This window comes from Eschrichtius robustus, chromosome 9 (assembly GCF_028021215.1).
Source record: "Eschrichtius robustus isolate mEscRob2 chromosome 9, mEscRob2.pri, whole genome shotgun sequence".
NCBI classification, from domain to species: Eukaryota; Metazoa; Chordata; class Mammalia; order Artiodactyla; family Eschrichtiidae; genus Eschrichtius; species Eschrichtius robustus.
The window spans coordinates 50,683,050-50,696,307 of record NC_090832.1 but is presented as its reverse complement, the minus strand read 5'-3'; the positions used below and the strand labels follow the sequence as shown (position 1 = coordinate 50,696,307).

Here is a 13,258-nt window from a genome sequence, read left to right as displayed (position 1 = left end):
CTATAATGGTAAACACACACACACACACACACACACACACAAAGCAAAAACAAAAAACAACCAACTACTAATGTGTACGTCTTTGCAAGTCATCCTTTTGTTATAGTTTGAATTTCGGGGCACCTGTGACCAGGGTCCCCAAGACCACTCCCAGGCTCAGTGATTCACTAGGAGAACTCAAAGGACCCAGCATATTGTTGTTCTCTTGGCTATGATTTATTACTAGCAAACAAAACAAAGCAAAATTAGCCAAGGGAAAAGGCACATGGGGTGAAGTCCAGAGGAAATCAGGGGCATGCTTCCAGAGTCCTCTCCTGGTAGAGGCACACAGAGAGGGCTAATTCCCCCAGCGACTTGTGACGGTGTGTGTGTGTGAAATGTTGCCAACCAGGGGAGATGATGAAAGACTTGGTGCCAGGGTTTTTATTGGAGGTGGTCCTATAGGCAGCCTCTGCCTGGCAGCTTCCAAAATTTCAGACTCGCAGAAGGAAAGGATGTTCAGCAAACCATGTTGTTTCTACAGACGGCTTAGGCACATTGAGCCACTCTTGTCTGTTCTGGGAATGGTGGAAACTGAAGTTCCAGACTCCAGCCGAGGCCCAGCCTTGTAAGCAGGCCTTTCTGAGGATAGCAGTCAGGCCTGCTGTGTTAATTCTTTTCTGCACTGCACCTTGTTTTAAATAATTAAAATATTTTAAATAATTAAAATAGTAATATCATTATATAGTACTTATGTAATAAGAACATTTCCCCAGGCATTCATTAGCACGTGGAGAAAGTATGTAGGAAAGAAAATAATAAGGAAGACTGTAAAAACAACCGAAGGACTGTAACAAAGCTCCATGAAGAAAAGCTGGAGGAGGTGGGGCCTCCTAACGTTGAGGGGAGAAGGATCAGGCTTGGAAGATTTTATTATAAAGTTGCCCTGCAATTATTAGTCATGTCTGTAGAGACCAAACAGGAAATGGGCTTAAATTAAAGCATGAGAGATTTTGGTTGAACATGGGTGACAAAATGCTAAGAGTGTAGGGCTGGAGCAGGTTAAGATGCTCCTTTCCTGGTCTCCCTTTAGAGCATGGATAGCATTCCAGCTCTGTGACTTGCATATTCACTTTCCTGAGAGAATGAAAGTAAACTGAATCAGCTGATTATTCAGGGGCATTCAGCCCTATTACTTTGATTCTTAATAAAGAGCTAGTACCAAATATGAATATAGATTATGTTATTAAAATGTTTAATTAAAGCATGTATTTTTAAACACAGGTGGAATGAACTAGGAGGATGTGTGATTTCCACTGGTCGCCTGCAGGTATAGATGACATTGTATTAATAATGAATAGAATCTGTATCCACAGTGTATGATGTTTTCTGAAAGCAACCATGGAGAGAGATAATTCTTACTGAATGCAAAATTATTAATCATTTGAGAATGAGGTTTTTTTTTTTAATATGTTTATTTATTTATTTTTGGCTGCGTTGGGTCTTCGTTGCTGCGTGCTGGTTCTTTCTAGTGGCGGTGAGCAGGGGCTATGCTTCGTTGTGGTGCACGGGCTTCTCATTGCAGTGGCTTCCCTTGTTGTGGAGCACGGGCTCTAGGCGTGTGGGCTTCAGTAGTTGTGACACGTGGGCTTCAGTAGTTGTGGCTTGCAGGCTCTAAGAGCGCAGGCTCAGTAATTGTGGTGCATGGGCTTAGTTGCTCTGCGGCATGTGGGATCTTCCTGGACCAGGGCTCGAAGCCGTGTCCCCTGCACTGGCAGGCAGATTCTTAACCACTGTGCCACCAGGGGAGTCCTGAGAATAAGTTTTAAAAGCCTTACTGCTAGTGTTTAACTCTTGCAAAGGATGTGTAGCTGAAATAATAATCGCCCACAGATTTTTTCTGTATAGTATAAATTTTGTTATTGGAAATAGAAACATAAACAGAAATGTGAGAAGAATAAATTAGAAAGACTTTGGAAAATGAGCCAAATACAACAGTATATATATTAATTAATGCTTTAAGAATGTGGGCTTCCCTGGTGGCGCAGTGGTTGAGAATTTGCCTGCCAATGCAGGGGACACGGGTTCGAGCCCTGGTCTGGGAAGATCCCACATGCCGCGGAGCAACTGGGCCCGTGAGCCACAACTACTGAGCCTGCACGTCTGGAGCCTGTGCTCCGCAACAAGAGAGGCCGCGATAGTGAGAGGCCTGCGCACCGCGATGAAGAGTGGCCCCCGCACCGCAATGAAGAGTGGCCCCCACTCGCCGCAACTAGAGAAAGCCCTCGCACAGAAACGAAGACCCCACACAGCTAAAAATAATAAATAAATAAATTTAAAAAAAAAAAAAAGAATGAAATGGCCTCACCCACTGAATATTTTAGTTTGTACAGTAAAGGAGATAGATCAGGGAAAAAAGCACATATTTTACTAATTGATACATGTGGAAAATGTTAGCTATTTTTATCTTGTTAAACTCAAGAAAATAATTCAAATATAGACTAGAGGGTGCAACGATGCTGTTGCAGCAGTATTAAGTGAACAGCAAATATAACCTTTTATAATGAAAAAAAATGTTCTTCATTATTTGTTCAGGAATAATACCCTGCGTACAGCTATCTTCTACTGCTTAAAGAAATCTAAAGTAGGATGGAGGTAGTTTTGGTGACTGAATAATGAATGACAGTTCAAGGTGTTTCTCTTTAGACTGGTGTTCTTCGAACCAACTGTGTGGACTGTTTGGATCGCACCAACACAGCACAGTTTATGGTGGGGAAATGTGCGCTGGCTTATCAGCTGTATTCCTTGGGCTTAATTGACAAACCGAATCTACAATTTGATACAGATGCAGTTAGGTAAGCCTTATTTTCTGCCTTTCGAATGCTGTTAATGACAGAAAGCAAACCTGATTAATAAGGACTTTTATGAACTTGTTTCTCCTTTCAGCTTCTCAAAAACTATGTTGTTAAAAGACGTTATTCAAATTAATTTGGTAATATATATTTCTGTTAAAGCCTTGTGTATTGCTACCATGGTTTTTATTTTCCTATTTGTGTTAATTATCAATAAACATTTTGTACTTTAGATAAATCCAAACTAGTGGGTTTCTTAAAAAACAAAGCCAGACTGCATTAGGAAAAAAAAAGTAGTAAGCCTTCATATATTTTGAATTAAACATATAAGACAGATAAAAGATTGATTCTTCAGTAAGGAATACTGTTTCTTCACTGTCCATTGGGTCCATGACATTGCGTGAAGTACCATTTCTTGAAAATGCAGTGATCGCTGTTATAGGTCCTCTGAGATAATCATAAAGGCTCTGTCAAATAAAAGTGAGGAGCTTACAAATGGCCAGGTCCTCAGATATCACTACATTAAAAAGTCTTTAACAGGCACTTGAAGAAACATAAGTTTCAAACGTGTATTTCTAGGAAAGAATATGGTTTGTGACAAGAGCATGTCCTTTTTCCCAAAGGCAATTCAGAGAGAACAGAAATTTCTGTTGTGGGAGGTAAATTGATTTGGCAGGCTGCAGAAAGTTAGGATTCTTTTAATAGAGTTAAAACCACCTTGGTCTGGCTTTGGTGGGTTATGCTTTTGGTGCCCCTGCTTTTTTTTTTTTTTTATAGCATTTTCTTTGACTTTGTTGCTTATTAGACCATTACTATAAAATATAATATATTTTGCATGTGCATATATCTTCAAGATGTTGAAGGGTCTACTTGAAAAGAAAGGCTTAGAGGAATTCATAAAGTAAAATACTTGTTTGGAGTCCACGGCTAAGTGAATACGTGTGTAATACTTCGGGTGAAATTCTTTAGTGTTTGTGTGTTTTGCTTAGGTTATTTGAGGAACTCTATGAAGATCATGGGGATACCCTGTCCCTTCAGTATGGTGGTTCCCAACTTGTTCATCGTGTAAAAACCTACAGAAAGATAGCGCCGTGGACCCAGCACTCAAAAGACATCATGCAGACCCTGTCTAGATATTACAGCAATGCTTTTTCAGGTAATTCTGGAGTAATATGCATTTCTAAGACTTATCCTGATGTGCATTTTTCTCATACTTTTTTTTTTTAAGCTAACTGGATAAGTAAAGTCAAAATTAAATATTTTATAAGTTTAAATAAAACAGTCTGTCACTTAGGAGGTATTCAGTAAATATTTGTTCAGTAAATGAATGAATAAACTTTGTATTTTACATAGGGCACTTTGGCCACCCATAATTAGAGATTTTACGTACTTGAGAATATTTGATTCCTTGGCTTCTGCCTCGTTCTGAATTTCTGCTTGCAAGACATAGATAAATTTGTTCAAGAGTGTTGAGTAATTATTTCAAATAGAGTTCATCATTTTAACAATTGTCTAAGAATGTAAATATCACTGATTCTTTTAAATGTCAGCTAGAAATGAGTTGTAACATTAATACTGAATTTTACTCTTTTCTTATTTTATGACTTGGGAATACTAAAAGAAACAGGTGGTTAAAATGGCACTTTTCCTGTCTCCATTCTGATGGGATTTCCAAAACAATAGATATCACAGACCAAAGTGATTGTGAGACAGATCCCACGCACAGAATTTATAAAGGAAGTGCTCAGGCTGATTCCGTGAGTCTTGGACTCTTGAACCAGATCAAAGATAAAAACGTTTACAGAATGTGGAGAAGAGATTGGTAAAGAGAGTCTTTGGAGTGCACTGTTGCCATGCAGTGACTGTCACCCACTCCTACTCCTTCACCTCCAGCCTAGAGAGAACTAGGACTTTGGACAAGCTTAATGTAGTGTTCTGTTGTTGGAGGGACCCCATGGAGCTGTTGGCTTTGGACTGCTGTGTAGCAAAGCTGAAGCAGAGGGACAGGCTGAGGAGAGGGCTGCCATGTTGGGAATGACCTACCCTCCCAGAGTTGGTTAGGCCAAAGGATCCTTGAGTGTTTATAGGTGCCCAGAGGTAGGCCTCATGGGGGAGAGTGCTGGCATGGTGTTGGTGTAGGTCCTGGCCAGAGGGACCGTAGCAGCAGGAACCAGGAAGTGATCACTGGATTCCCAAGGAAGGAGTAGCAAGAAAATGCCTGATGTGAAAAGACACATGTGCTCACACCAAGGGAACTGCAGGAGAGTCCCCAGTGTTGGGAACCTCAGAAGAGTGCATGAAAATATCCGTAAAAGAGTCAGCTTTCAACATTTCCTATGCCCAGAGAGAATGCAAAAGCTAAACTACTACTAACAGTTTGGTATACTACTGTTCAAGCGTATTAGTTTTCTGTGCTATCTAACAAATTACTAAAAAGTTAGCAGCTTAAAACAACATGTATTCATTATCTCATGATTTCTCTGGGTCAGAATTCCAAGCACAGTTTAGCTGGGTTCTCTGCACAGGGTCTCACAAAGCTATAGTCAAGATGTCAGTCAGGCTGTGGTCTCATCTGGAGGCCTGATTCAGGAAGGATCCACTTCCCTGCTCATGTGTTTGTTGGTGGAATTCAATTCCTTGCAGTTCCATGTGGACTTGTTCCTTGTAGGACTCATAGCGACTTGCGTCTTCATAGCTGGCATGGGGAAGACGGTCTCTAGAATAAGTCTGCTAGCAAGACAGAGTCTTATATAACATAATGTAATCATTGGAGTGACATGCCATCACTTTGCCATATCTCGTTGCTCAGAAGCAAATCATTGGTCCCACCCACACACAAGCAAAATCTGTATCAGTTTCCTAAGGCTGTTGTAACAAAATAATACAAACTAGATGACTTAAAACAATAGAAACTTATCTCACAGTTGGGGGTAGAAGTTCAATGCCAAGTTGTCAGCAGAACCAAGTTCACTCTGAAACCCATAGGAGAATGCTTCTTCCTAGATGCTGATATTTTGCCAGCAGTCCTTGGTGTTCCTTGGCTTGCAACTGCAGCACTTCAATCTCTGCTTCCATTGTCACATAGCCTTCTTCCTTTGTGTGTCTGGGTCTGTGTCACATTTCCTTCTTCCTGTAGGGACACCAGTCATATTGGGTTAGGGTCTACCCTAATTCAGTATAACATCACCTTGACTTGATTATGTCTGCAAAGACCCTATTTTCAAATAAGATTACATTAATGGGTATTGGGGTTTAGGGCTTCAATATATTTTTTTAGGGAGACACAATTCACTACACAGCACAGATTATGACACTAAGGCAGGAACAGCAGGAAGTGGGGAGCATGGGGGTCACTTTGGAGTCCACCACATCGAGTTAGACCATCCCTGTTTACACACTATGGAGGGTTCGGAAACTGGTTGGCAGCCTGGCGGGTGTGGGAGGGACATGCAGGACAGACCTAGAGGTCCTGGGTGGTCTGGCCCCACCTACCTTGCCATCCTGCCTTTCACGCCATTCCCATCCCCCATCACTGCTCTCCAGACACACGGACCTTCTCACTGTTTCCCGAGTAAGTTAGGCTTCTTCTGCCACAGGCTCTTGCTCCACCCACTGGAACACATGACTGCAGTATTTTGAGCTTTAGAGCTCACTCTCCTTTCACTTCCTCAAGAAAGGTACTCAGTTTCTGTTCTTGTAACATTCTCTACCTTTGTAGCACTTGGCACAATTGCACTTAAGTTGTTAACTGTGCTATTAGTCGTGTTGTGTGTCCCCCCAGCCCCTACCGTGACACCCAAGAGCTCCGTGAGCATCTCGTTCACTATGGTGTCCCTAATGCCTTGCTCATGGCACAAGAACTGTTTATGGAATGAATTAATAAATGCATGAGTTAATTCATTCCCTGTGTCCTCCCCAACTTCCCCTTTTCCCTGAATTAAAAAATTGACAGGACTAAGTATGTCAACCTAATAACATGTAGCCTATCAGTAATGCTCTTAGGCTGCTCAGATCATGTCTTTCGAATTCACTGAGAATCATGCCCATTGAACAACTCCGGGTCAGCTCAATGTATAACATAAACCACAAAGCCACTATAGACCTTAAGAGTATTTAGATATTCCTCTGTATGCATGACTCTTGAGCTGGATTTAGGAACTTTACAATCAAAGAATATTAATCCAAACAAAAACTAAGAGTTAGGAAAGTCAGATTTAGAAATTCAAGCCAGTGGCATAACTTTAAATTCTAGATTCCTAAAGCAAAAATATTAAAGTATTCCCATCATCCTTTGTTATACCTACTGCTGTGGTTCTCAATGAAGATATTAATGTTTATTGATGTATTCCAATTGGCTATAACATGTATTGCAAATAATTGATTATTATAAAAATAACACATGGTTTCACTTGTTCTTATAAATTAGAATGGTTTTAAGATGATCTCTCTGAAGGCATCTCACTGGCTATGCTTCATTGTTTTACTAGTTTCCTAGGGCTTCTGTAACAAAGTACAGCCACAAGCTGGGTGGCTTAAAACAACAGAAATTTATTGTTTCACAGTTCTGGAGGCTTGAAGTCAGAAATCAAGGTGTCAGCAGGGCTGTGCTCCCTCTGAAGTCTCCAGGGGAAGATCCTTACTTCTTAGCTTCTGGTGGTTTGCTGCTGATCCTTGGCTTGCAGCACTTTAATTTCTGTCTCTGGTGTCACATGACATGCTCCCCCTCTTTTGTGTCTGTGGCATTCTCCTCCCTGTGTGTGTGTCTCTTCTTATAAGGACACCAGTCGTACTGGATTACGGGCCCACCCCACTCCAGTGTGACTGTATCTTAACAGGATTATATCTGCAAAGACTTGATTTCCAAATAGAGTCATATTCACAGGTACTGGGGCTTAAGACCTCAACATATCTTTTGGGGGGGACACAGTTCAACTTGTAACAGTTGTGCAAGTTATGTGCCAACAAATACATGTACCTCTCGGTGTGTGTTGTCATGAAAAAGGTTTAAAACTGCCCTGATGGAAAGGGTCGTCCCCTCTCTGCCCTCTCCTGTCATGGTTGTCCCTGAATTGGGAGTCATTATTGACACTTAAGGATCAAGTAATGTGTTTTTTTTTTTTTAATAAATTTATTTGTTTTATTTATTTATTTTTGGCTGCATTGGGTCTTCGTTGCTGCGCGCGGGCTTTCTCTAGTTGCGGCGAGCGGGGGCTACTCTTCGTTGCAGTGCGTGGGCTTCTCATTGTGGTGGCTTCTCTTGTTGCGGAGCACGGGCTCTAGGCATGTGGGCTTCAGTAGTTGTGGCTCGCGGGCTCTAGAGCACAGGCTCAGTAGTTGTGGCGCACAGGCTTAGTTGCTTCGCGGCACGTGGGATCTTCCCAGACCAGGGCTCGAGCCATGTCCACTGCATTGGCAGGCGGATTCCTAACCACTGTGCCACCAGGGAAGCCCAAGTAATGTGTTTTTCAATAAGATTAGAGCACAGAGAATGAATGTGTAGCTGTGCATGATTAAAAAAGAAAGGAGAACCATTAAAAGACAGAAGATGGTCATGAATAAGTAACATGCACGTGATGGAAAGGTAAAGCAAAATTATGCACAACTGAAAGAGGAACTATTATGAAAGGAATTATTTTATGAATAATGTGGCTAAAATAGACTTCTTTATTTTAAGAAGCATGGTGTCATTGGGGTGTACAACTTACTTTTAAGTTACAATGGATGTTATATAATGGTGATATAGTAATAGAACCATTTTCTTTAAAGCACTCAAGATAACTTTGTAAAAGTTAATCTCCTCATGTTATGCCTCTGGGGTAGGCAGGAAGGTACTTGAAATTAGGTTGTTAGGAATTTTATCCTTGGTTCATATAGACAGATTGATGCTATGTGCGTCACCCACCTGACTCCCTTTCACGCTCATTTTAATAAAACCTGTTCTTGAGGCTTCACATATTACCATCTTCTGGGGTTTGTCTCTAAGAAATGTCCTTTGGTTTCTAATATAACTGGCTACGTAAGCAGTTATAGGACGCTAACAAGGAAAGAATAGGTACCTAGGTACTCCCTTTGGATATTAGGAAGAACTTTGTAATTATAATTCACTGAAGGACCCTGTCAAGCTCTTTCTAATTTTTTTTTTTTTTTACATTTATATTTGGGTAAGCCTGACTTTTTATTTCCTGAAGCTTGTTGAACTGAAATCCTATTATAAGAAAAAAATAAAAAGATAAGATACCTGCAACGGTTAATAATAGACCAGCTGTATATATATACACACACATATATATACATACATACATGCACACATGTGTAATTTAAATGTGTGAATGTGTGTGTATTCATGCATGGAGGGGAGTCATATTCTCCTCAAATAGAGATGTAAAAAAAAAAAAAAAAAAGCTCATGGGGTAAAGACTTCAAAGCTCACCATGCATGGAATGCAGTGATTACAGAAAACAGTGTCGAGATGGCATCACCAGCATTATGGTAGTGCCGTGAGGTAGTAGAGCAGTGTCTTTCCCTTTCTGCCCACCCCTGAAAGAGGGACATGCAAAGAGCATCTGAGCACATTTTTGTTTATCAAGAATACTGAGCTAGCCGTCTAAGGTCATCCTTCTCACAGCAGGTTTAGAGTGAGTAAGCTATAGTTGGCCATAGCAGAAAGAAGACAGTTGGAAAATGTTATGTTTTAATAACATTTGAAATCACATTAATAAAACTCTGGCTAAAACCCAACTGTCCACCTGTTCTGCAACCAAAGCAGTTAAACGTGGCAAGAGAAAAAGTTGGAATTATGACCCTCAGTTAAAGCTGACTGCAGTTCTCTGAAGGATACTCAAAACAGCCTGAGAGTCCTGCTAAATTTCCCTGGTATGTTCATTCTTTCACTCTCCAAAGTGACCATTCATACCTTGTCTTCTCTCCCTAAACCACTCTCAGCTGGTATCTTTGCTTCATTCTTCATTGAGAAAATAAGTCATTGGGGGGGAACTCCTCCTTCTTAGCACCAAATGCAGAGCCTGTCCTTATCTGCACCCACTGTTTCTACCTCATATCGTACAGCTCACTGCCATATATGTCAGTTGCTCCCCTCTGCTGCCTCATTTCCATTAGCATAAAAGCACACCTTATGTTCTTCGTCTAACCTTTCCTCCTGTCCTTAATTCCACACCCACCACTAGCTAAAGTCCTATTTCTCTGCTCTCCTAAAGCAAAACCTCTTGAAAGAGTTATCTGCACACCTGTTTCCTCTCGCATATCCTGTTCTCTCCACCTGCCTCACTGGGCCTCTGCCCTGTCATGCCAGCGAACCTGTGCTTGTCAAAATCACCAACAATCCCCCATTGCCAAATCCAGTGATTCCTTTCCTGTCTTCATCTTACTCAGGCTTTCAGCAGCTTGTATCACAGTTGAGCACTCCCTCTTTCTTGAAACTCACCTCTGTGCTGTCTCACTCAGTCTCCCTGGTGACTTCTCCTGCCCTATTTCTAAACCTTCCTCTTCTCCTTCTATACTTTCACCTTTGGGGCATCTTACCCAGCTTTTAAGTACCATGCCTTTGACACTCAAATTTATATCTCTTCCCTTGGCTCCTCCACTGAACTCCAGACTTATTTATCTACATGCCTACCTAGCAGGCATTTCCTCCAGAATATTGTGGTAGTTTTCTATAGGGGCTGTAACAAATTATCACAGACTTAGTGGCTTAAAACAACACCTGTTTGTTATCTCACAGTGCCTGTGGGTCAGAAGTCTGGGCACAGCATTACTCAGCTGTGTTTTCTGCTTAGGGTCTCACCCGGCTGAAGTCAAAATGAAAGCAATGAAGTCAGATGAAATCAGAAGTCAGATGAAATCAAAATGAAGTCAGAATGTGGATGCTGATCCGGAGGCCTCCAGGCTCCTTCAGGTTATTGGCAGAATCCCAGGCGGTTCTAGGGCAGATGTCCCTGTGGCTGGGGCTCATTCTTGGTTTCGAAAGGCTCCTTGGCTTATGGCCCACTCCATCTTCAAAGCCAGCAACGGTGCATAAACCCTTGTGCTTCGAATCTCTCTGCCTTCCTCCTCTGCCCTTAAAGGATTCCTGTGATTACAGTGGGCCCACCCAGATAAGACAAGATAATTTCCCTATCTTGAAGTCAGTGATTAGTAATTTCAGTTACATCTGCAAAGTCCCTTTTGCCATGTAATGTAAAATATTCATGGGAAACTAGGGAGGAAAGGTCATGGGGCCAAGTTTCTTCCTACCACAGATATCTAAGAAGAATCTCAAACTGATCATTTCTGAGACAGGAACTCTTGACTCTGCCCCAGACCTGTTTCTCTACTTGTTTTGTTTTTTGTTTTGTTTTCCACCTCAGCTCCCACTGTTCAGTTCAGAATCCTAGGAATCATCCTTGATTTCTTTATTCTCCTTATCCTCCCCCATCTCATCTCTAGCTCCAAAATATATCCCAGACCCTTCTGCTGTGTTTCATCCTTACTGCTGCCAGGCTGGTGCGGACAGCTGTTGGCTCTCATCTGAACACCTGCAGTGGCTCCTGATTCCTCCCTTTCTGCTCTTGCCCTTCACAGCAGCCAGAGTGATCTTTTCAAGACTTAGATCTTATCACTCCCCTCTCAGAAAACCCTTACAGAGCTTCTGATTGCATGTAAAAATCACACTCTTTACGTGACCTACTAGGCTTTGTGTGCTCTGCCTCGGCTGTCCCTAGTCCTGCTCTTTCCTTTGCTCCCTGCCCTCCAGCCCCCCGGCCTTCGTGCTGTTCCTGGAGCTGCCCAGCCTCTACCCACTTCCCTGACCACCCGACCTAAGTGTCCCTCTCCTTTCTCATCACTCTCTTGTCACTCTTTTATTTTTTTCATAGAACTTACATCCTCTGGAAGTACCTTGTACATTATTTACTTGTATATTATTTTTGTTTCCCACTGTGGAACATAAGCCCCACGAGAGCCAGAAATCAGTCTTGTATAGACTGTATCCCTAGTGTGGGACATAGTAGGCTCTTGGATAAATGAATGAATGGTGTATTTTTTTAATTATGAAGGTAATATATGTTAATTATAAGAAGTATAGAATAACTCACAAATCATGTAATCCTCACCTTTCAGAGATAGCAACTTGTTCATATTTAGCAGAACGTGACCCGTCTAGTTTTACTATACAGGTACTGTATATCTGTTTTTGCCCTTTTAGATAATGTGAGTAATCTTTATGACCCTAAATATTCTTTTACAACATGATTTTTGGTAGCCTTGTAGCAGTCTATCCTTTAGAAGCACCATAGTGAGGTTATTTGTTTTTAGTGTGCATTTAGGTTCCTTTTAAACAAACATCTTTGAACATACACCTTTTTTGCATATTTTTTATCTTATGAAAATTTCAGAAGCATATTTATTAGGTCAGAGTATAGATATTTTCAGGACCTTTTAAAAATATATATATTGCCAAATAGCCTTACCAAAAGGATATAGCAGTCAAGTCCCCCTCAGCAGAGTATAGGAGAGCCCATTTTGAAAAATATTTGCCAGCTTGAAAGGTAGAAGACGGTATATTGTTTTCAGTTTGCATTTGTTTAATAACTAGTAAAGTTGAGTTTATGTATGTTCATTGTCTATTTGTTTCTTTTAAAAATTGCATGTTTTTCTGTGAGGGTGTTGATCTTTGTTCTTCTTACATCTAATTGGTATTTATTTCAACGTACAGTGTGAGGTAGGGATCTAACGTCACTATCTACTCCCCCACAATGGTTAAACAGTACTGTTTATTGAATAGTGTCCCTTTCCACTACTGATTTCAGAGGCCACTTTATCACGAACTTAATTTAATATTAGGTCAACAAATATTCTAGTTTCCAAGTTAAAATTCTTGGCTAATTAAAAAGAATTGTTATATTCAAGCCTGACCTATTTAAATACAGTGCATAATAAAACTGGTTAGTGTTTAACCTGTTTGGATGGAGTTTGAAAGGTGCATATTCTTTTTTCCTTTAGAGCATGATTGATTACAAAAGTAGATAGTCGTTTTGCCCTCTTGTTATCTCCAACTGCAGAGAACCTACCTGTTTTAAGCTTTTGTCTGTGTCCAAACTACTGCTGTCTTCCAGAAGGTGATAGCCTTATTTGCAGTCAAAAGTAGCCAGGAAGATTCTCAGGCTCATTAGGGCTGGCCTTAGATTCCAAGCTTAGTAGGTGACCATAAATACTATGGATATATTTTAAGTTATAATAACAGCAGGACATTCAAGAAGTCTCCATTATGATCCTTTGAAGGAATATCCTTTATTTGGTTATGTTTTTCAATCTTACATTTTATCATACTTGCTAAAAATTAAAGGAAGCCACTAGTAAGCTTAATAAAGGATAAAAGAAACTCCTTGAAAACATGGCTGAAAAATGGAAAGCTTCTTTAGATAGTATTAAGA

General features: G+C 40.8%; 1 protein-coding gene across 4 annotated transcripts in view; it reads left to right on the top strand.

Annotated features, from left to right (window-relative positions):
- Positions 1-13,258, top strand: part of FIG4 (FIG4 phosphoinositide 5-phosphatase) — a 129,886-nt gene that overhangs the window by 58,319 nt on the left and 58,309 nt on the right. For all 4 annotated transcript variants that reach the window (XM_068551406.1, XM_068551405.1, XM_068551404.1 and 1 more), the window contains exons 13-15: positions 1,264-1,309; positions 2,686-2,834; positions 3,821-3,987. In XM_068551406.1, the coding sequence (XP_068407507.1) occupies positions 1,264-1,309; positions 2,686-2,834; positions 3,821-3,987 (362 nt within the window). The remainder of the gene's footprint in view (positions 1-1,263; positions 1,310-2,685; positions 2,835-3,820; positions 3,988-13,258) is intronic.